Source organism: Budorcas taxicolor, chromosome 2, assembly GCF_023091745.1.
Source record: "Budorcas taxicolor isolate Tak-1 chromosome 2, Takin1.1, whole genome shotgun sequence".
Classification (NCBI taxonomy): domain Eukaryota; kingdom Metazoa; phylum Chordata; class Mammalia; order Artiodactyla; family Bovidae; genus Budorcas; species Budorcas taxicolor.
The window spans coordinates 81,670,404-81,694,036 of record NC_068911.1 but is presented as its reverse complement, the minus strand read 5'-3'; the positions used below and the strand labels follow the sequence as shown (position 1 = coordinate 81,694,036).

The 23,633-nt window shown below is 40.9% G+C and overlaps 1 protein-coding gene across 1 annotated transcript in view; it reads left to right on the top strand.

The window, feature by feature from the left end:
• Window positions 1-23,633, top strand: part of TANC1 (tetratricopeptide repeat, ankyrin repeat and coiled-coil containing 1) — a 244,883-nt gene that overhangs the window by 74,463 nt on the left and 146,787 nt on the right. The window contains exon 3 of the mRNA XM_052657219.1: window positions 10,430-10,509. Within this exon, the coding sequence (XP_052513179.1) occupies window positions 10,449-10,509 (61 nt within the window). The 5' untranslated portion in view covers window positions 10,430-10,448. The remainder of the gene's footprint in view (window positions 1-10,429; window positions 10,510-23,633) is intronic.

Here is a 23,633-nt window from a genome sequence, read left to right as displayed (position 1 = left end):
AGATTGGTTCCAAATAGGAAAAGGAGTACGTCAAGGCTGTATATTGTCACCCTGCTTATTTAACTTCTATGCAGAGTACATCATGAGAAACGCTGGGCTGGAAGAAACACAAGCTGGAATCAAGATTGCTGGGAGAAATCTCAATAACCTAAGATATGCAGATGACACCACTCTTATGGCAGAAAGTCAAGAGGAACTAAAAAGCCTCTTGATGAAAGTGAAAGAGGAGAGTGAAAACGTTGGCTTAAAGCTCAACATTCAGAAAACGAAGATCATGGCATCTGGTCCCATCACTTCATGGGAAATAGATGGGCAAACAGAGGAAACAGTGTCAGACTTTATTTTTGGGGGCTCCAAAATCACTGCAGATGGTGACTGCAGCCATGCAATTAAAAGATGCTTACTCCTTGGAAGGAAAGTTATGACCAACCTAGATAGCATATTGAAAAGCAGAGACATTACTTTGCCGACTAAGGTCCGTCTAGTCAAGGCTATGGTTTTTCCTATGGTCATATATGGATGTGAGAGTTGGACTGTGAAGAAGGCTGAGCACCGAAGAATTGATGCTTTTGAACTGTGGTGTTGGAGGAGACTCTTGAGAGTCCCTTGGACTGCAAGGAGATCCAACCAGTCCATTCTGAAGATCAACCCTGGGATTTCTTTGGAAGGACTGAGGCTAAAGCTGAAATTCCAGTACTTTGGCCACCTCATGTGAAGAGTTGACTCATTGGAAAAGACTGTGATGGTGGGAGGGATTGGGGGCAGGAGGAGAAGGGGACGACAGAGGATGAGATGGCTGGATGGCATCACTGACTCGATGGACGCAAGTCTGAGTGAACTCCGGGAGTTGGTGATAGACAGGGAGGCCTGGCGTGCTGCGATTCATGGTGTCGCAAAGAGTCGGACACGACTGAGCGACTGAACTGAACTGATTCTTTCGTTTAAGGAGACTTGGTGTTTGTTACAAGTAAGGGACCTTTTTAGGTACCATGGGAGATTTGTAGAGTTCAATATTTTTCACTGTGATTTTGATTGATAGTACAAAGTGAGGTGTGGAATTAAACGTACCTTTTGACTATCATGGCCTGGGAAGGTTTTATGAAGGGCATGATATTCAAAGTTGAATGAAACAAATCTCTTCACATTATAGGAAAATGGATCTTGTAGCCAGAAGCAGGTAACTTCTTAATATTTTCTTCCAGAAGTAAAATTTCTCTTCTGCCATGTGTTATCAAAATGAAAACTTCTTTAAACAAACTTATATGTAGTAATTTTTTAGCAACATGAAATACTAGCTTTGGAGACTCAGATTTTTAAAGACATGTTTCTCAAAACAACTTGTATATCTTTCTACAGAGTATTTTAAATAGGGGTTGAAAATGACTTCGATCTAATAGGGAATTTGCACTGAATTTGGGGCATCAGAACTTAAGCATCTGATTTCAAACTTCATGCCCAGAACTCTGTTTTTTCCCTCCAGAACTCTTTTAAATTCACATTACTTGTGACTGTAAATGTACTTTCCTGTTATTAACCCTCATAGTCAAACTTGACATCTTTTTGCCTAAGACAAACCTAGCTTTAAAGAACAGCAGAATTATAGGTAGAGTTTGTAGAATGAGTTCAAATAAAGAGGACCAAATGGTTAGGTCTGTTTTGTCTTAGGGCATCATTCCCCTGTGCTTTATCTCCTTTTCCCCAGCTCTGCATGTTAAGCCATATGAAAGGCCACTATTTTAACTTATCATCACAATTGCTTTCTGATTTCTTGATCAATAACCCCTTCTCTTTTCCTGCAACTTTCCTGGACGAAGCATCTGCATCCCAGAGACGTTTAGTGGCCTGTTTCCTGTCACAATGCCAGGGTCAGGCCTCCTGATTCCTAGGTTTTCTCTACTAGCCAGGGTGGGGAAAAATGTGAGAGAGACCGCCTGGAATTTCAAGTATTCAACAAGGGTTGGTTTTTCTCCCCAGCCTCCTGGGAACTCTAAAAGAATGTCGTCTAGATATGGCTCTTGCTTTCAGGAAGCTTCTATTAACAGTACAGTTTTCCATGAGTTTCCAGCAGCAGCCAGCGCCTCCCCAGCAGAGCTCTTTGTTTCCTTTGGTGGTCTCTATTCGACTTTGTTTTCTCTAGCTTGCTCTCTTCCGTATTATTTATCCTATAGGCTGCTTTAGACCCCATCACCCCCATCACCACTGTCACCCATTTCCTTTCTTTTGATAAATAGTAAAAGTTGCCAATGCAAAGGAAGGTTCTAAAGGCAGCCCTACAAATGTCATCACTATTGTGTTAGGTGAGTCTTAAATCTTATTAGTTTGAAAACATTTTGAGTCCTTAAAATTGAGGATATTTTTGATGTCTCTCTTCTCTGAAATTAAAAAAAGTTTTTTTCTTAATGAGTATGTGTCTTACTTTCCAGTGTTTTTCACTTGTAAATATTGCCACTCTGGCTTTATTTCTTTGGTTATTTTACAAATTAAGTAGGTTATTTTTATTTTTTTATTTTTGAAGTATAATTGACATGCAATACTATATTTGTTTTGCTGTAAGATACAATGATTTGACAAATTTATACACTGTGAAATGATCACACGAAGTTCAGTTACCATTTTTCATCATACACAGTTGCTATCACCTTTCTTTTGATGAGAACTTTCAATATTTACTTAGCAACTTTCCAACTTACAATACAGTGCTATTGATTATTATCCCATGCTATACATTACATCCCCTTTTTAAAATTTTTATTTTATTTTAATTTATTTATTTGTTAGAGGCTAATTACTTTACAGTATTGTATTGGTTTTGCCATACATTGACCTGAATCCGCGACGGGTGTACACGTGTTCCCCATCCTGAACTCCCCTCCCACCTGCTTCCCCATCCCATCCCTCTGGGTCATCCCAGTGCACCAGCCCCAAGCGCCCTATCTCATGCATCAAACCTGGACTGGCGGTCCGTTTCACGTATGATAATATACATGTTTCAACGACTAAAGAATGGAGTCATCTTCTGAGACTGCTTTGCTGTGAGGTCAGGTAGATGGTTTGATGCAAGAAGTCCCTTTCCATGGCATGAGCAAATAGCGTATGTTTAGGTGTCCAGGATAACTGGATAAGGTTTTATTATCTTGAGATTTTAAAGCTGACTCAGGTGTGGACATGAAAGGGTATTGTAAAATGCAACATTTTCCTCCCAAGTATCTCATGGACTTAACTGAGTTTTTTTGCATTCTTTGTAAATGAAAATATATAGAAATGTTCTTTATAATTTATAAACTGCTATAAATGTTGTTTAATTGCTTGATTTGGAGGAAATAGCTCATCTGTGTTCATTGCAGCCTAGTTAAATCTGTCAACAAATACTGAGAACAGAGTGGGTGCGAAGACTGTGTTCCGGCTTCTGTTTGTATCTGTTCAAGAATAAACGTAGTCCCCGCCCTCAGCTCATGGATTCGACTTGAAATAATGTAAATAGGCAGTATGGCACTCCTGAAGAGGAAGGCTTGAAGGCTGGTATTACTTTATGATTTCACACAAAGTGGTCATGTTTATGATACTGCCATTGGGACTGCAGACTGAAATAGGTTTTTGTCTTGTTTTGAAGTCATCTCACCGTTTAATCTAGGATAACTTGTGTTATGTTTTGTATACCATTGTAATCACTGTGTAGAATGCTTATTTACCATATAACATGGAGACATTATGCCTATCTCCAAAGAGTTTATGTGCTAAAGGAGAAATCTGAGCAGTAAAAGTGAACTAAATTGTTGATGTAACTTCCTGAGTTTTAAAAGGAAGAATCTGTGGCATTTGGGAAACTTAGATGTTGAATGATAGTAGAAAAACAAGAAAATCTGGGTGACTGCAGATCATTGAAGATAATGTCATATGCTCACTTTATTTTCTTTTAAATAAACATTATAGGACATTTTCTCTCATTAGATAATTTCAGTTGTTGTGACCTAGGGGCTGGTCTTTTCTCTCTTCCTCAAAAATATATAAAGAAATGAGAACCAAAGTTCTCCACTTTTTCCAATATTTATTTTTAAATATTTATATCCAACCGTATGTTTATACTACTTGTGTGGTAGAAGCTAAGGTTTTTATGGGGCAGAAATTGAGGGATTCTGTTTGGCCAGTATTTATTTTTGTTATACCTGTGAGTCTTGATCTGTAATACGGTAAAGTGAAAAAGGACAGTATTTCTCGTTTTATCCTATCATGCTTGTTTTTAAGTACACCGTTACATGTATGATTTTTTAATTTATCAGGAACTTGATAACTTTTTTGTACAGTTCTTCTGTGTATTCTAGCCACCTCTTCTTAATATCTTCTGCTTCGGTTAGGTGCATACCATTTCTGTCCTTTATCGAGCCCATCTTTGCATGAAATGTTCCCTTGGTATCTCTAATTTTCTTGAAGAGATCTCTAGGCTTTCTCATTCTGTTGTTTTCCTCTGTTTCTTTGCATTGATCACTGAGGAAGGGTTTCTTATCTCTCCTTGCTATTCTTTGGAACTCTGTATTCAGATGCTTATCTTTCCTTTTCTCCTTTGCTTTTCACTTCTCTTCTTTTCAAAGCTATTTGTAAGGCCTCCCCAGACAACGATTTTTCTTTTTTGCATTTCTTTTCCATGGGGATGGTCTTGATCCCTGGCTTCTGTACAGTGTCACGAACCTCCGTCCATAGTTCATCAGGCACTCTGTGTATCAGATCTAGGCCCTTAAATCTATTTCTCACTTCCACTGTATAATCTTAAGGGATTTGATTTAGGTCATACCTGAATGGTCTAGTGGTTTTCCCTACTTTCTTGAATTTAAATCTGAATTTGGTAATAAGGAGTTCATGATCTGAGCCACAGTCAGCTCCTGGTCTTGTTTTTGTTGACTGTACAGAGCTTCTCCATCTTTGGCTGCAAAGAATATAATCAATCTGATTTTGGTGTTGACTATCTGGTGATGTCCATGTGTAGAGTCTTCTCTTGTGTTGTTGGAAGAGGGTGTTTGCTATGACCAGTGCATTTTCTTGGCAAAACTCTATTAGTCTTTGCCCTGCTTCATTCCACATTCCAAGGCTAAATTTGCCTGTTACTCCAGGTGTTTCTTGACTTCCTACATTAGCATTCCAATAATGAAAAGGACGTCCTTTTTGGGTGTTAGTTCTAAAAGGTCTTGTAGGTCTTCATAGAACCATTCAACTTCAGCTTCTTCAGTGTTACTGGTTGGGGCATAGATTTGGATTACCGTGATATTGAATGGTTTGCCTTGGAAACGAACAGAGATCATTCTGTTGTTTTTGAGATTGCATCCAAGTACTGCATTTCGGACTCTTTTGTTGACCATGATGCTACTCCATTTCTTCTGAGGGATTCCTGCCCGCAGTAGTAGATATAATGGTCATCTGAGTTAAACTCACCCATTCCAGTCCATTTTAGTTCATGACCCAGATAATTATGATGGTGTGATCACTCACCTAGAGCCAGACATCTTGGAATGTGAAGTCAAGTGGGCGTTAGAAAGCATCACTACGAACAAAGCTAGTGGAGGTGATGGAATTCCAGTTGAGCTCTTTCAAATCCTGAAAGATGATGCTGTGAAATTACTGCACTCAATATGCCAGCAAATTTGGAAAACTCAGCAGTGGCCACAGGACTGAAAAGGTCAGTTTTCATTCCAATGCCAAAGAATGTTCAAACTACCGCACAATTGCACTCATCTCACACTCTAGTAAAGTAATGCTCAAAATTCTCCAAGCCAGGCTTCAGCAGTATGTGAACTGTGAACTTCCAGATGTTCAAGCTGGTTTTAGAAAAGGCAGAGGAACCAGAGATCAAATTGCCAACATCTGCTGGATCATGGAAAAAGCAAGAGAGTTCCAGAAAAACATCTATTTCTGCTTTATTGACTATGCCAAAGCCTTTGATTATGTGGATCACAATAAACTCTGGAAAATTCCGAAAGAGGTGGGAATACCACACCACCTGACCTGCCTCTTGAGAAACCTATATGCAGGTCAGGTAGCAACAGAACTGGACATGGAACAACAGACTGGTTCTGAATAGGAAAAGGAGTACGTCAAGGCTGTATATTGTCACCCTGCTTATTCAACTTCTATGCAGAGTACATCATGAGAAACGCTGGACTGGAAGAAGCACAAGCTGGAATCAAGATTGCTGGGAGAAATATCAATAACCTCAGATACGCAGATGACACCACTCATATGGCAGAAAGTCAAGAGGAACTAAAAAGCCTCTTGATGAAAGTGAAAGAGGAGAGTGAAAAAGTTGGCTTAAAGCTCAACATTCAGAAAACGAAGATCATGGCATCTGGTCCCATCACTTCATGGGAAATAGATGGGGAAACAGTGGAAACGGTGTCAGACTTTATTTTTCTGGGCTCCAAAATCACTGCAGATGGTGATTGCAGCCATGAGATTAAAAGACGCCTTCTCCTTGGAAGGAAAGTTATGACCAACCTAGATAGCATATTGAAAAGCAGAGACATTACTTTGCCGACTAAGGTCCGTCTAGTCAAGGCTATGGTTTTTCCAGTGGTCATGTATGGATGTGAGAGTTGGACTGTGAAGAAAGCTGAGTGTGGAAGAATTGATGCTTTTGAACTGTGGTGTTGGAGAAGACTCTTGAGAGTCCCTTGGACTGCAAGGAGATCCATCCAGTCCATTCTGAAGGAGATCAGTCCTGGGTGTTCATTGGAAGGACTGATGCTAAAGCTGAAACTCCAATACTTTGGCCACCTCATGTGAAGAGTTGACTCATTGGAAAAGACCCTGATGCTGGGAGGGATTGGGGGCAGGAGGAGAAGGGGCCGACAGAGAATGAGATGGCTGGATGGCATCAGCAACACGATGGACATCAGTTTGAGTGAACTCCGGGAGTTGGTGATAGACAGGGAGGCCTGGCGTGCTGCGATTCATGGGGTCGCAAAGAGTCAGACATAACTGAGCAACTGAACTGATAACTTCTGGCAGTTTCTTTTTTTTTCTGGCAATTTCTTTTCTGGGTTTTGGGCTTATTATTTAATCATTTGGATCTGAATTACTGTGCCTGAAAGGCTCGTTTGCATAATTTCTATGTGATTTACTTCTGTAGCAGGCAGTGCTCACCCTTTTTAGATGAACAGTGACAGTAGTTGAAGTTGCTACAGGAAGGGAGGTGATGCAGAAGGTGTCATTCAGGAAGGGTCCTGCAGCTGCTCTCATAAGACTGCTTCACGGTGGCATTTGCATTCGAGAATGGAATCAGAAACTTAATATTCTTTATGTCTTACATAGATGGTACTTGGCAAAGTGACTCCCTTTGGCAGAACTCTTTCTCATGAGAGCTTTTGTTTCAAGCCAGAACACCGGTTTATTAATTTATTCCGAGTCATATCTGCCAACAAGGTAGGCAATTGTGTTGGGTTGACCAGAGCCAGCACACTCTCCTCCACCGTTGTTAGGTTAAAAAGTCAGATTATGAGACCCTGCTCAGTGAGAACAGAATCAGAAGAAGGGAAAGTAGTTACGATGCCAGTGTTAAATAGCACTGGGTACCGTAGCCTACAGGGTCGGTTTCTGGTTGTGGGGGGTATGTACTTATGAATTCATAGGTACTATCAGGTGTGCAGAGAATCTTCTCTGGATGATACTGCTAATGTGGGCCCCACCAGCCTATTACTGCTCTTGCCATTTCTGACCACCTTGCTTCAGATGGGCTCAGTGTTTAAATGGTCTGTTGATGTATGTCAAATTCCAGTTAGATCTTTTGAGCCATGACTAAGTGGGACTTTGCATAGCTCTACTCTGATCTGTGTTAATTTCAGAATTGAGCCCACAGGGAGCAGTCTTCCTTTTTTCCTTTCCAGCTTATGTGTGTATGGGGGCTGGGAGGGGTCCTTAATTTTTCACTCAGATACAATCATTTAAGGGGGCCTCCCAGATGGCACAGTGGTCAAGAATCTGCTTGCCAATGCAGGAGACATGGTTTCGTTCCCTGGGTTGGGAAGATCCCCTGGAGTAGGAAATGTCAATCCATTCCAGTATTCTTGCTTGGAAATTTTTCATGGACAGAGGAGTCTGGCGGGCTACAGTCCATGGGGTCGCAAAGAGTTGGACACAGCAGAGCGACTGAGCATGCACACACATAATCAAAATTTCTCCATGTTGCAGTCTGAATATCATTTAGAATATAAATGTAGGCTCTTTCCATTGAGTCACTATTTGGGGCTGGGAGGGGGAAGCAAGAACTGGGAGAAAAACTTATAGCAGATATTTGATAGCCTCTTCATTGGAGACCACTGACATGGAAGATGTGACTTTCCTGAAAACAGCTGAGCTCCCTGAAATAGGTATCTAAGGTACCTGAGATGAGATGCCCAACTCCATGTCTGCCAGTCCTTAGCCTGTGGGACATGTATTCCAAAAGGTGTGTAGATCTGTTGTGGATTGGTGGAGACCTGGGTGGTTAATCAGGGGCAGCTTCACCACCACAATGGGGCCTGAGCTGTTCAGTGATCCAGGAAAACACAGGGAAAAGTTTCATGAGGACCTTGGCCAAGCTCTGCTGACAAGGCTCCATCGATAATTGTCTTTGTCTTATTTCTTTAGTATGTAGTCTTTGCTAAATGACAAACCTTGAAGTTTGGTTGATTGGTTTTTTAATTTGGAAAAGAAAATGTCTGTGCTTACCAGGCATGTATTTATTATCTAATTTTGCCTACCCCCCCTTTTTTTAAATGCCACAACATTTTGCATTGTTTCCTTCAAGCGTGACTGTCAAGAGAAATCTGTGCTTCCACAGTTCCCCTATGGAAGCACACTGTGGCCCACTTCCAAACTCAGAGCTTGTGCGTCATGAAACCCATGTCTTTTCACAAGGGTCCATTCAAGTAGCTTTTTAAAAAAGAATTAGGCTCTGAGCCATGCCCCTTTCGTGTGTAAAGACTTTTTTCTATAAGATGATTTAACGCTCAATAAGTTTCACTGTGGCTTTCTCCAAATTCTGCTTAAATTATTTTCTTCCTAGTATCTTTCAGGTTGGTTGGTTGGTTGTTAATTTTTTTTGGCTGGTTTGATTGCTGTTGTCCGAAGCTTTCATTGCATGGAGCAGAGAGGCCAGCACGTTGGAAGGAGGGGGACCCTTGCTGGGAGTCTGCTGTTTAGATTTTGGCCCTACTATTAATTAGCTGTGTGACCCCTGGGCGAGTTGGCCTCCCAGGGTCTCTGGTTCTTCATCAGGAAAACAAAAGGCTTGGAAAGATAAATACAGGCCCAGACCCAGTGATAAGAGAGGTCACCCTGTGTGCCTGTGTTGTACATGGGACACTTCCTGCCTGTCAGCAGAAAACCTCGAATCAACTCTGGGTTGGTGTGTGCTTGTGTGGGGTGTTATCCCGAGGCCTTTGGAAGCATTGGTGCTCACGAGGCAGGTTTTTGTGCGGAAGAGTTGTCTGTCCCCTCTCTGCTTTCTGTTCAGCAGCAAGCTGCTCGCCCTCTTCTACCTTCCTCTCCTTAGCGTGTTAACAAGGGTGTGATCGTAACACAACCCATTCAGATTTGTTACTGTTTGGGGTTGTCTGGCCAGCTCATCTGAGTTAGTGGAGTGAAGAGAGCTAAAGAAGCCTAACTGGCAAAATAATGGTCCTTTTGTCTGTCTCTTCCTGGAGGGGTGGTTTTATGTTACATCTTAGGCCTGGACCATTGTGTTGTTTTTATGTGCTCAATATAACCCTGCTTAAAAAATACAGCTCATTATTTAAGGGATTCAGCCACAGGCTTGTTCTCCTTACCTCCTCACCCCCACCTCCAGAGTCCTAAGTATATGTGGTAAAAACCCACTGCAGTGTGTGCTATTTGATCAGATCCCCTGACATCAGGGTTGAAAAGTGTTCCCCCTGTATTTATTTTCCAAAAGTTTTTCAGTAATGTTTTTGTTCTGATTAGCCTTCCAAAATGTTTTCCTTATGGTTGTATAATCAGTAGCACCTGTAAACCATGCCGTTAACCATGTAGCTTCCTTCTTAACCGTTATCTTTTTGATTCTGTCTTAATGTTTTCTTTTCATGAACTGGGGGAGACCCACATTCCTATGCCAGACATCTTACAGTAATGTGTCCACATTTAGCCTCATAACCTTAATTAGATGTGGAATGCTGAGAACGCACCATTGTGGGGTTTTTTTTTCTACTTTTATAAAAAGACAGTGACCTTCTGATCACTTCATTAAGGGTTATAAAACACTGTGTCTTTAGCCTTTAGTTCCCCATGTTAGTTTATTCACAGAAAATTAAACTAAAACTCAAGTTACCTTTATCTTATCCTAAGTGATCTGTTTGTTTGAAGACAAGTTGCCTTTTGTGTCAGTATGCAAGTTCAGTTCCAATTTATAATCCTTAATTCCTCTTCCTTCCCCTCCTCTTCTCTTTAGAAGCAAAGGAGTGTTGAAAATGTTAAAGGCTGTGCTGAAGAAGAGCCGAGAGGGAGGAAAGGGAAGCAAGAAGGAAACAGGTATGTGTCCAAGATGGAGTTGAGCTGAGCAAGCATAAAGGCCCTGCTTAATCCAGGCTGCTATTGTCTTGGGAATGGATCAGAGAAGTGATACGGGTTAGAACAAACAGCATCCAGGAGACAATGAGAAGCTGAATGTATTTCTGTGCTTTCTTCTGGGAGGGGACTTTGAAAATTGAGTTTGGGTTCTGAACCAAATCCCTTCCCTGAAGACGTGTAAGGGTCGTAATTTTATCATTTCATTCAGATCCAGAGGCAGAGTTATAGACACTGAGGGAGAGCAGGTGTGCCTAGGAATTTGTTTTCTAGAAAGCCCTTTCTCTTTTCCCACACACGCTTGCATTTTATATGTTTGACCAACTGTTGGCTGACTGTTCCTCGTCTTTTGAGTATCAGATTTTCCCCCTAACAGGTGTAGCCCCACTGATTGCCAGGCTGCTAGTTTTCATTGTGATGAGAGCTACTTAATTTGGCTTGGATTTCTCTCCTGTTGGTAGAGTTCTGGTGCGTATGCGGTCATTGTATGATTCTACACTGCATTCTGTGTGGTAAAGTCCTCTAAGCTTATTTTGGCGACCACTCACCAGAAAAACTTCGTTATCTGCCTGTGTTGCACAGTAAAAATCTGTTAGCATGGATCGATTACCCTGAAATGTGCCATTTCACTCTGTAAACTCATGTTAATCTAGAGTCAGAGAATGGCTGGTTTTCTGAGTTACTGTATACTGAATAACAGTTCAGTTTTAATTTCTATTAAGATATAAATAAGTTGAATTATAGTTAACTCTAATTCGAAAGATCTTGTAATGCCTTCTGGTAATATTGTTATGTTGTTTCTGTAAAAGAATAAGTGAACTTATAAAATTTTGTTTATATGGAACCTAGATGGATTTTCTGTTATTAATTTCCCTTTAACCAAGTAGAGACTTTGTTGTGAAGTTGCTGAAAAATTCCATTAAAAGCTTCTCATTAATGCCTGGCTAAGCAGATGCAAAGAAGAGACCAGTCTTTGATAATGGAAACAGGAGACCATAGTTAGCTCTTAACTTTAGAAAATCAACTTCCAGCTTTGAATAATTAATTAGGATTGTTACTATGGAGAATTTTCAGTTCACATAATTTCTATGGGGCGGGCGGGTGGTTCTTCATCCTCTTCTGGGTCAAGACCAAACCACCTCCTCTCGAGTTTTCCAAAAGCTGTCTAAGACAAAAAAATTTTTAACCAGTTCCAGCTCAGCTGACACTCATCCTGGGAACTGTGTTATTTGCTTCTTTAGATGCCTTTGTAATTTCCAGGATAAAGTTAGATTCTAAAGCTGTCTGTTAGGCTAGAGCTGCAAACCAGTGGGTTATTTTTCTCAGAGCCAGAGTCTCCAAGCCAAAACTCCCTATGAAGTAATGGAGTCTTTCACAACAGGCCATACCATCCTCTGTGACCCATGCCAGGCTCATGTGAAATTACAGTATATTAATAATTTTCAGCACCCTGCCTTTCAGATGGGCCAGACAGTGAACATTGTTTGTGTCTGAAACTTTTCCAATTGTAGAGCATATGATTTGGGGTTTATTTTCCCCTTTGGTCTTTAAAGAACAACTACTGTGTTTTCTGAATCATTTCTTCATAATAATTCCCACATTTTGGTTTTTCACTAATGCAAACCAACTTGAAAAAGCAATGGGAACTTTTCTCATAAAACATCTGTATGGTGTATGCCTTTTTCCTCCTAACTAGAACCTGGTTGTATTCCATTGGGGAACAAAGCAGATGGAATTTTAAATCTTGATGGTTATGTCACAAGATGATTGGGGAAAATACTTGGAATTTGACCATTCCTATGTTGAACTCTGTGCCAACTCTCATTATAGAAGTAAATCACAGCTAAGTTTCCCTGTAAATTAAAGCTGGCTAATCTACTGAGACTGCTCTGAAATTTGGGAAATAATATCTGCTGCAATATGGAAAATTTTTGCTCTACTGTTTTCAATTAAACCAGTCTTTGTTGCACACACAAAATAAAATTCATTTTTGCGTGCTTGAACTCACAATCACAGAAATTTAGAAAATATTTGTCTAAAATACTGAGTTCAGCTTTTCATATCCTTTGTAGTTTTTTTTTTTAACGATCTTGAGCTACACCTTTATGTTGAACCTGTCTTTAAAATTTGGAAAATCTCTCGGTTAAATTTAGTATTCTTCAAAAGAAAACAAATATATTTTCAGAGGTATTGAAAAGTCCTTAAACTATTGGTAAAATTTTGGCAGGTGTTGAAATTTAGGTTATATGTATATAAGGATATTTCAGGTATTATATATGGTGAGATATGAAGTTATTAAAAGTCATTGAGTCAGCTCTAAAAATAGCAAAATTCTTTTTAAAATGTTTTCTTTTAAACCTAGGAAATGCTTATAGCTGAGCAAAAAGTATTTTCTGTAGGCTATAGAATTACTTTGGAAAATGCAGTATTAAAAAACTTTAAAATGCTTTTTGGGAAGGAACATTTACCTTGTCTCCACTAGGGCACCAGTGCAAAGGAACACCATGAGTTTCTCTTGACCTTGAGTCAGGCCTACGGGAGCAAAAATCAATATGCAACCATAATGTGGAGAGGGCCAGATGAGGACATCTATTTTTTCTTTCCCTGCTCTTATGCTAGAACCTTGCTCTAAAACAAGCAAATGAGGTGTTATCTTTATTTTGAAGCTCTCTAGAGACAGGTCTGCAGCCTCTCACCTCACGCCTAAGTGACCTTTACTAAATCTATCATGTCACTATCATTAATGTTTCTTAGTTTAAGAATAATTACTGAACTCTTAAGATTTAAGAGTATTGGTATCAAGCTTGGACCTAATAGTTTAGAGAGGATATAAGAGCAGGATTCCCTAGTGGCTCAGATGATGAAGAGTTTGCCCACAACACAGGAGGCCCAAGTTCAATCCCTGGGTCTGGAAGATCCCCTGGAGAAGGAAATGGTAACCCACTCCAGTGTTCTTGCCTGGAGAATTCCATGGACAGAGGAGCCTGGCGGGCTACAGTCCACGGGATCACAGGAGTCAGGAGATCATAAGAGACTGAGTGACTACTCTTTCACTTTTTCTTTCAAGACCAGGATAGGAAATTAATATCTTTTATGTACAGCAGAACTGATAATGAATAGGAAAAGAGGCCCATTTATAATAGAAACAGAAACTTAAAATATCAACCTAAGAGGAAGTGTACAGGTTTTATATTGAAGAAAATACTAAAGCTTTGTTGGCGGACTTAAAAGAAGATCTGAATAAATGGCAAGAAATACTGTATTCCCTAATGGGCAGATTTCTTACTATTACTGATATTGCTACCACTGCTATTATTTGGCTGCACTGCATGGCATGTGGGATCTTAGTTCCCTGACCAGGGATTGAACCCATGCCCCCTGCATTGGAAGGGCGGAGTCTTAACCACTGGACTACCAGGGAAGTCCCCAGATTTATTGTTTTAAACTGACTTGCTCGTACAAAATTATACCTATGATTTAATCCCTAATGAAATCCCATCTATTTTCTTTTTAAAGACGTACGTATTTTTTAGAGCCAGTTTTAGGTTCACAGCAAAATTGAGAGGAAGGCACAGAGATTTTCTGTATACCCACGCCTCCACTCATTCTTAGCTCCCCATTGTCCGTGTTCTCCCATTAGGGAGGTACATTTGTTACAACTGATGAACCTCCGATGATACATCATCATCACCCGAAGTCCATAGTTTACATTAGGGGTCACTCTTGGTGTTGGGCATTCTGTGGATTTGGCCAAGTACATAATAACATGTACCCACCATTATTTTGGTTTTGACACATTGATTTGAAAACTCATCTAGAAGCGAAAATGCTTGAGAATAGTCAAGGAGAAATTGCAAGTGTGGGGAAGATAGGGAGAATGGATATATATATTAATAAACGCATGGCTGAGTCCCTTCGCTGTTCACCTGAAGCTATCACAATGTTGTTAATCAGCTATTTCCCAATACAAAATAAAAAGTTAAAAAAATACCGTATGAAAACTGCAATAACAGACTCTCTCCAGACCTGTGTTTTTCAGTGAGCAAGAAAAAGATTGTCACTAAAAAGAGTCAGAGGCTGAACCTGGTTCCCATGCCTGTGTTCTAGCTGTAGGGGAGACTAAACAGGTGTATATTTGGACTTTTTAGCTTCTCTAGGGCAAGGTGGACTTCCTTCCACCAAGACGTACGTTGGGGAGGATTCTCGGTCATAGACATTTGCAGGCCCCCTCCACTTCAAAAGCTAACTAACATGGATATCTAGTGCAGCTCACTATAACATAAAAAAACATATGTTACTTGAGAAACATAGTCTCAAGTCTCAACAGAAACATAGGCTTCTGTTTCCACAGAGTAAGTACATGGCATGACTAGTTTTTTGGACTTTTTTCCCACTGGTCTCCAAGTTAGGAAACCTAATTTTTAAAAAATGATTTGTCTATCTATTTGGGGCTGTGCTGGGTCTTCACTGCTATGCAGGCTTTTCTCTAGTAGCAGTGAGCAGGGACTACTCTCTAGCTGTGGCGTGTGGCCTTCTCATCACGGTGGCTTCTTGGTGCAGAGCACAGCCTCTAGGGCCCATGGGCTTCCGTAGCTGTGACACGTGGACTCAGGAGTTGTGGCTCCTGGGATTGAGAGCACCAGCTCAACAGTTGTGGAGCATGGGCTTAGTTTCTCCACGGCATGTGGGATCTTCCCGGATCAGGGATCAAATCCATGCCTCTTGCATTGGTAGGTGGATTCTTTACCACTGAGCCACTAGGGAAGCCCTCTGAAACGTAATTTTAATGAACATCTATAATATCTAATCTCACTATTGATAGTGGTCCCCCCCCCCCAACTTTTTAATGCTGGGGATAATGGCATCAGTCTAGAAGCATTAGATGGGGAAGGCCTCCTGCCCTCCTAGAAACAGCTAATCCCTCTCCCTGTCTGTCCCTTCTGACCTCTGCCAGACTTGAAACCATAGTCTCTTGCCCTATCCAACTTCCTAACTTGCTCTGTATTGGTGTGGAAGTAGTTCCAAGTTGAGGCAGAAGAGCAGTGTGGTGAACTTTTAATTGCAGTGCTGCCTCTATTAAAATATAGACTGATGAAGGAAAAGTTGCTTAATATGCCAAAAGAATCATTTATTAGGCTTTTCCTTTCCGTTTGATTATTAGTGGTTTTTTTCAGCAGGGGGTCTTAGTTTGAAATAATTTATTTAAAAATTTTGACCTTCACCTCTTCATCATTAAAACCCAGCTAAATACACTTGTAATTAATAGAGTTAATTAAGGCATTGGATAGTCCCTAAGTTTGTATGTGTGCTCAATCTGTGAGCTTTGCCTCTAATCCTTCACTTTGAATTTGTAGTAAAAGAAAGCCGTTTGCCTCTAAAGTTTAAAAGTCATTGATGTGATTGTTAAATGTGGTATTTTAAGCCATTCCAGGCTGCAGTCAGGTTTTCAGTGGTACCTTCTAAAAATGCCTGAGTACAAACGATGCTTTGTTTTATCCGGAAAATATGAAGCTGCTTTTGATTATTCTCTGCTGCATTGCCCATTTTTTTGTGGTTGTGGACTATTATTTAGGAATTTAGTACAGTGACTGTCTTGCTGAGCTATGGATATTTGGTATCTTGTTGTTAAGTGACTCTAAAAATGTTTCCCAAGCAAAAAAAAATAAGCAGAAATAATTCAGTTCTAAAGGTACTATATTTCTGTTTACCAGAGTGTTTAAATAAATTTGTTTTAAAATGTTTGGATAGGACTTAAACATAGACTGGAACAGGCTGGTTATTAGTAGGAGTGGGACTGCGGTTCTGTCTGGTTTGATGGGTTCCTTCATCAGGTTTTCTGTTTGTGGTCCCTCATCTGTCAACAGGGTCTAGAAAAAGCAGACTTTGGAACCCGAAGATGCAAATTCAAGTCCTAGCTTGTTTACTTCCCTGTTAACTTGACCTTGGACAAATTTCTTTGTTAAGTTATTTCTAGTTAAGTTAACTTGCAGGCATGTTGTCCAGGTTAAATAAGATAACCTGTCTACAAAAGTGCCTTGCTTGACATCTGGTTTCTGCTAGATGTTCAGTACATCTTTTCTTTGTAGAGACACTGGGTAGTACTTTAAAGAACAAACAAAACCCTTCTAAAACATCATGTTCCTTCCTGCTTGATCTCAGGCAAGAAAATGATGTTCAAGAAGCTTCTCTCCATGATTTCCTCTCTGCAAATAAGGATTCTACCATTGACTTTGCATACTAAAGGCTCTTCTGCCATCTTTAGCTAGTTAGTTAGTTCAGTCGCTCAGTCGTGTCCGACTCTTTGAGACCCCATGAATCGCAGCACGCCAGGCCTCCCTGTCCGTCACCAACTCCCGGAGTTCACTCAGACTTGGCGTCCATCAAGTCAGTGATGCCATCCAGCCATCTCATCCTCTGTTGTCCCCTTCTTCTCCTGCCCCCAATCCCTCCCAGCATCAAGGTCTTTTCCAATGAGTCAGCTCACATGAGGTGGCCAAAGTACTGGAGTTTCAGCTTTAGCATCATTCCTTCCAATGAACACCAGGACTGATCTCCTTCAGAATGGACTGGTGGGATCTCCTTGCAGTCCAAGGGACTCTCAAGAGTCATCTCCAACACCACAGTTCAAAAGCATCAATTCTTCAGCACTCAGCTTTCTTCACAGTCCAACTCTCACATCCATACATGACTACTGGAAAAACCATAACCTTGACTAGACGGACCTTTGTTGGCAAAGTAATGTCTCTGCTTTTGAATATGCTATCTAGGTTGATCATAACTTTCCTTCCAAGGACTAAGCATCTTTTAATTTCATGGCTGCAGTCAACATCTGCAGTGATTTTGGAGCCCAGAAAAATAAAGTCTGACATTGTTTCCACTGTTTCCCCATCTATTTGCCATGAAGTGCTGGGACCAGATGCCATGATCTTCGTTTTCTGAATGTTGAGCTTTAGGCCAACGTTTTCACTCTCCTCTTTCACTTTCATCAAGAGGCTCTTTAGTTCTTCCTCACTTTCTGCCATAAGGGTGGTGTCATCTGCATATCTGAGGTTATTGATATTTCTCCCAGCAATCATGATTCCAGCTTGTGCTTCTTCCAGGCCAGCGTTTCTCATGATGTACTCCGCACAGAAGTTGAATAAGCAGGGTGACAATATACAGCCTTGACGTCTTCCTTTTCCTATTTGGAACCAGTCTGTTGTTCCATGTCCAGTTCTAGCTGTTGCTTCCTGACCTGCATATAGGTTTCTCAAGAGGCAGGTCAGGTGGTGTGGTATTCCCATCTCTTTCAGAATTTTCCAGAGTTTATTGTGATCCACATAATCAAAGGCTTTGGCATAGTCAATAAAGCAGAAATAGATGTTTTTCTGGAACTCTCTTGCTTTTTCCATGATCCAGCAGATGTTGGCAATTTGATCTCTGGTTCCTCTGCCTTTTCTAAAACCAGCTTGAACATCTGGAAGTTCATGGTTCATGTATTGGTAAAGCCTGGCTTGGAGAATTTTGAGCATTACTTTACTAGAGGGTGAGATGAGTGCAATTGTGCGGTAGTTTGAGCATTCTTTGACATTGCCTTTCTTTGGGATTGGGATTTTCATTCCAGTCCATCTAGTCAAGGCTATGGTTTTTCCATTGGTCATATATGGATGTGAGAGTTGGAGTATAAAGAAAGCTGAGCGCTGAAGAATCGATGCTTTTGAACTGTGGTGTTGGAGAAGACTCTTGAGAGTCCCTTGGACTGCAAGGAGATCCAGTCCATCCTAAAGGAGATCAGTCCTTGGTGTTCACTGGAAGGACCTTTTAGCCTTCCCCTTTTGATAAGGCTGGGGCTGCTCTGTGTCATTTGTCTATTGTATGGTGATTTATACTTTGGAAATAACTCATTTTACCTTTTAGCCTATATCATGTCACTTGCATTTTATGCTTTTTCTTTGTGAAGTTAAACTGAGAGGCTTTCCCCCTTGCTAAAGAAATTTCATGAGTTAGCAGGCAGCTTTAAGAATAGATTTATTTATTTTTTCTTAAAGATATTTATTTAATTGGCTGTGCCAGGTCTTAGTTACGGCATGTGAACTCTTAGCTGTAGCTTGTGAGATCTGGTTCCCTGACCAGGGATGAACCCAACCTCTACATTGGAGCTCAGAGTCTTGGCCATTCGACCACTAGGCAAGTCCCAGGAATAGATTTCAAAGTACAGTTTTTGTCAATTTGCTGAGATATTTCACTTCAGCATATCCTTAATTAGTGAAAGTCTTATATCTGGAAGGCTCTATATGTTTCCCTGTATGTAGCTTCCCTGTATGTTTTAGGGTTAGGGTTATCAATAACCTCAGATATGCAAGTGACACCACCCTTATGGCAGAAGAACCTCTTGATGAAAGTGAAAGAGGAGAGTGAAAAAGTTGGCTTAAAGCTCTGCCTTCGGAAAACAAAGATCAAGGCAGCCAGTCCTATCACTTCATGGCAAATAAATGAGGAAACAGTGAAAACAGTGGCTGACTTTATTTTTGGGCTCCAAAATCCCTGCAGATGGTGACTGCAGCTGTGAAATTAAAAGATGTTTGCTCCTTGAAAGGAAAGTTATGACCAACCTAGACAGCATATTAAAAAAGAGAGACTTTACTTTGCCAACAAAGGTCCATCTAGTAAAGGCTATGGTTTTTCCAGTAGTCATGTATGGATGTGAGAGTTGGAGTATAAAGAAAGCTGAACGCCGAAGAATTGACGCTTTTGAACTGTGGAGTTGGAGGAGATTGAGGGCAGGAGGAGAAGGGGACGACAAAGGATGAAATGGTTTGATGGCATCACTGACTCAATGGACATGAGTTTGGGTTAGCTCTGGGAGTTGGTGATGGACAGGGAGGCTTCTTGTGCTGTGGTCCATGGGGTTGCAAAGAGTCGGACAGGACGGAGTGACTGAACTGACTGACTGACTGACACTCATTTTTTCTCTTAGGGAATTAGGCCTTGGACCTTACACTTGTCTTGCAGGTTTTGGATGGCAGTGAGGGTAAGCAGTTGGGTTGCCCTAGCCCAGGTATAGAGCATTAAACTGAGAAGCCCTTATTCATATCTGAAATCACTGAGTTGGAAAGTAGGATCTGGGTCTGTCTCTCACCTCCCCTTCGCCCTTTCGTGGCAGACTGGTTACAACACATCAGCCGTCTGTACTGCCAATGTAGAATCAGAGATTCCTGTCTGTGTTCTGATGACCACAGCACTGTCACGCAGGTCAAGATGAAACAAGACTTTAGAGATTATTTTTATTTCTTCGCTTTCAAAAGTTTGTGTCAGAGAATTGCCCATTTTTTAAGGGAGTTAGGAGGGCTTTCCTTGTGGCTCAGATGGTTCGCCTGCAGTGCAGGAGACCCGGATTTGATCCCTGGGTAGGGAGATCCCCTGAAGGAGCCCATGGCAACCCACTCCAATATTCTTGCCTGGAGAATCCAATGGACAGAGGAGCCTGGTGGGCTACAGTTAGTGGGGTTGCAAAGAGTCGGACCTGCTTGAATGACTGAGAACAATGGAGTTTGGAAGCATCATTCTGCTACATTTGGTACATGATGACATTCTTTGTGCCCAGAGGCTCCCCCAGAGCACAGACTACTCAGTAATAATAATGGCTCTAGATATAGACATGCACATAGGTGCCTATAATGGTTTGGACAGTTGTCTGGAGTTTTTATAGACCATGGAACTGGCTGGTAGCAGAGGTTAAGAGGATGCACACTTCTGGCTGAGGATGGAGGAGAGCCACCTGTGTACTGCTGAGTTCCTGATGATCTTACTCTTATTCAGTTCTCAAAATCAGGCAGTTTTTATGTTAATGCTTCGTAGCTTTGTGAGGGCTTGCTTGTCCCCCACCTCACCAGCCCTCTCCAAGCAAGGTTTCTCGATAACTTTAAAGTTATGTATAAAACTTTTTTCCAAGTACCAGCTTTTAAAAGTACTTTGACTTCTGATGTTAAATTTTTTTGTTGTCTTAGTTTGGGCAGCCATAGCGTAATACCTTTTATACAGTTCATAAGGTCCTCATGCCAAGTATACTGGGGTGGTTTGCCATTCCCTCCTCCAGTGGGCCATGTTTTGTCAGAACTCTCTGCTATGACCCATCCGTCTTGGGTGCCCCTACATGGAATGGTTCATAGCTTCAATGAGTTACATAAGCTTCTTTGCCATGACAAGGCAGTGATCCATGAAGGGATGACAGATTTCCTCTTCTTGGGCTCAAAAATCACTGCAGATGGTGACTGCAGCCACGAAATCAGAAGATAGTGGGTTCTTGGCAAGAAAGTTATGACAAACCTAGACAATATGTTGAAAAGCAGAGGCATTACCAACAAAGGTCCGTAAGTCAAGGCTATGGTCTTCCCAGTGATCATGTACAGTTGTGAGAGCTTAACTGTGAAGAAGGCAGAGTGGCAGTGAAATTGATGCCTTAGAACTCTGGTGCTGGAAAAGACTCCTGAGGGTCCCGGGGACAACAGGAGATCAAACCAGTCAATCTTAAGGGAGATCAACCCTGAATACTCATTGGAAGGACTTACGCTGAAGCTGAAGCTTCAGTATTTTGGTTTTCTGATGTGAAGAGCCATTTCTTTGGAAAAGTCCCTATGCTGGGAAAGATTGAGGGCAGGAGGAGAAGAGGGCATCAGAGGATGAGATGGCTGGATGGCATCACCGATGCAATGGACATGAACTTGGGCATACTTCAGGAGACGGTGAGGGACAGGGAGCCCTGGTGCACTGCAGTCCATGGTGTCACAGAGTCAGACGCAACTGGGTGACTGAACAACCACAACATAACACCAAAGACTGTGTGGCTTAAACAACAATTTTTTTTCCTCACAATTCTAGAGGCTAAAAATCTGAGCTCAAGGTACCAGCATCATCAGGTTCTGGTTGAAGGTCCTCTTTCTGGCTTGCAGATGCTGCCTTATATGTGCATCCTCATGCTGTTAAAGACAAAGCTCTCTAGTGTCCCCTCTTATAAGGATGTAACTTTCATTATAAGGGCCCCGCATTATGACCTCATTTAAACCTAATTTATCTTGCTCAGGCCTTTTCTCTAAATGCCATCAATGCTGGGGGTTAGGGCTTCAACATGTGGATTTGGGATAACACTCTTCAGCCCATAACGCTTGTCTTTATCGTTCTGATTATCAGTGTAAACCCAGTACTTCATTTATTATAAAACACACTATTATTTTGGGTACTACTAAGGAAGAAAGAACTGCTATAAATTTAATTGACATACTTTATTACTTAAAATGTTATACTTGAGATTTCCTTTCCTTAGAAAGATACTTTACATATATCAATCTTTTTTATAAAATGAGAGGAGAATGAGATAAATTGGTTAAGGTATTTCAAATTTATATTCAGAACCTGATTCTTCTAAATCATTTTTTTCACCTAGTTGTCAGTATTCATTTTTCTCCATATGACATCATCATCTCCACAAGAGCATTGATGTTGCAGCATATTTTGAGTCTTTTTTACTGTTTTTTTTCCAAGACTTTCTTCCCAGTTGCAGACATTCATTCTACAAGTTTGATTTCATTCTTTCATGATCTCAAAAGGAGGTTTTAATGGAAGGCTTTCAGATAGAATCCAGGGTTCTTATTCCTTCCACAGTGGACTTTAAATAGTCTGTTGACTGAAACCTGGAGGAGGTTATAATTGTCCAGTCACTCTACCAGATGTAATGGCATAGGTTTGCATAGTCAGGGCCTACCACGTTATAACCATTCTCTGGCTGATAGCAATTTTAAGATGCCATCAGCTATTACAGTCATTTTGGTTTTGGAAAAGTTAAAGTGAGAATAAACTTGGGCCTTTAAATCAATGTCCAGTATAGCATATGCTCATTGTAGAAAATTTGGAAAATACTGATGAAAAATACCCTGTTTTTTTCCATTATTCTTATGTTTTGCTCTATTCTTTTAAATGTCACCAGTCTTGGAAAATGTCTAATATTTTATTATACCAATATCCCATGGTTTTGTTTGGGTGCATTTTGTTTACATATTTCTTTCATTCATTAAAAACCCCTCTGGAATAATGCATATCTTGGTACAAATCTCTGATTATTTTAGTAGAATGTTTCTAAACAAGGATTAATAGTGAAAAGAAATGAACTTTTCAGAGGCTCATGGTTCAGTTCAGTTCAGTCGCTCAGTCGTGTCCAACTCTTTACTACCCAATGGACTACAGCACACCAGGCCTACCTGTCCATCAGCAACTCCCGGAGTTTACTCAAACTCATGTCCATTGAGTCGGTGATGCCATCCAACCATCTCGTCCTCTGTTGTCCCCTTCTCCTCTCGCCTTCAATCTTTCCCAGCATCAGGGTCTTTTCCAGTGAGTCAGCTCTTCACATCAGGTGGCCAAAGTTATTGGAGCTTCAGCTTCAACATCAGTCCTTCCAATGACCGTTCAGGACTGATCTCCTTTAGGATGGATTGGTTGGATCTCCTTGGAGTCCAAGGGACTCTCAAGAGTCTTCTCCAACACCACAGTTCAAAAGCATCAATTCTTCTGTGCTCAGCTTTCTTCACAGTCCAACTCTCCCATCCATACATGACTACTGGAAAAACCATACCCTTGACTAGATGGACCTTTGCTGGCAAAGTAATGTCTCTGCTTTTTAATATGCTGTCTAGGTTGGTCATAACTTTTCTTCCAAGGAGTAAGTGTCATGGGCTCATAGTATCTCTTGTGAATTGTTCTTCAAAAAGAAGGACTGTTTTGCTCACCACCTGTGTAAGCAGTGTGTGTGCCTGCTTGCATGGCTCTTTCTAGTACTGGGTATTTGCTTTTTATTTCTTGTACATGTTTTCTGTTGGGAATGTGAGAGACTCTTTAGTTTGGTTCTTTGCTTTTCCAAATGTGGCCCATGATGTGTAGTAGTGGGATTTCCTTATGAAGTTACTTGTAGGGGAAATTTTCTTGAAGTTGGTGAAAGTTGCATTGCTTGTCTTCGATGGATAAAAGTGTCTCCTCCATTATTAAAAATTTCTTGTTTGTGCTGAGGCTAGAGATCTGCTAGTCTGATTGACTTATATTTAAGAAATTTATAGAGAAAC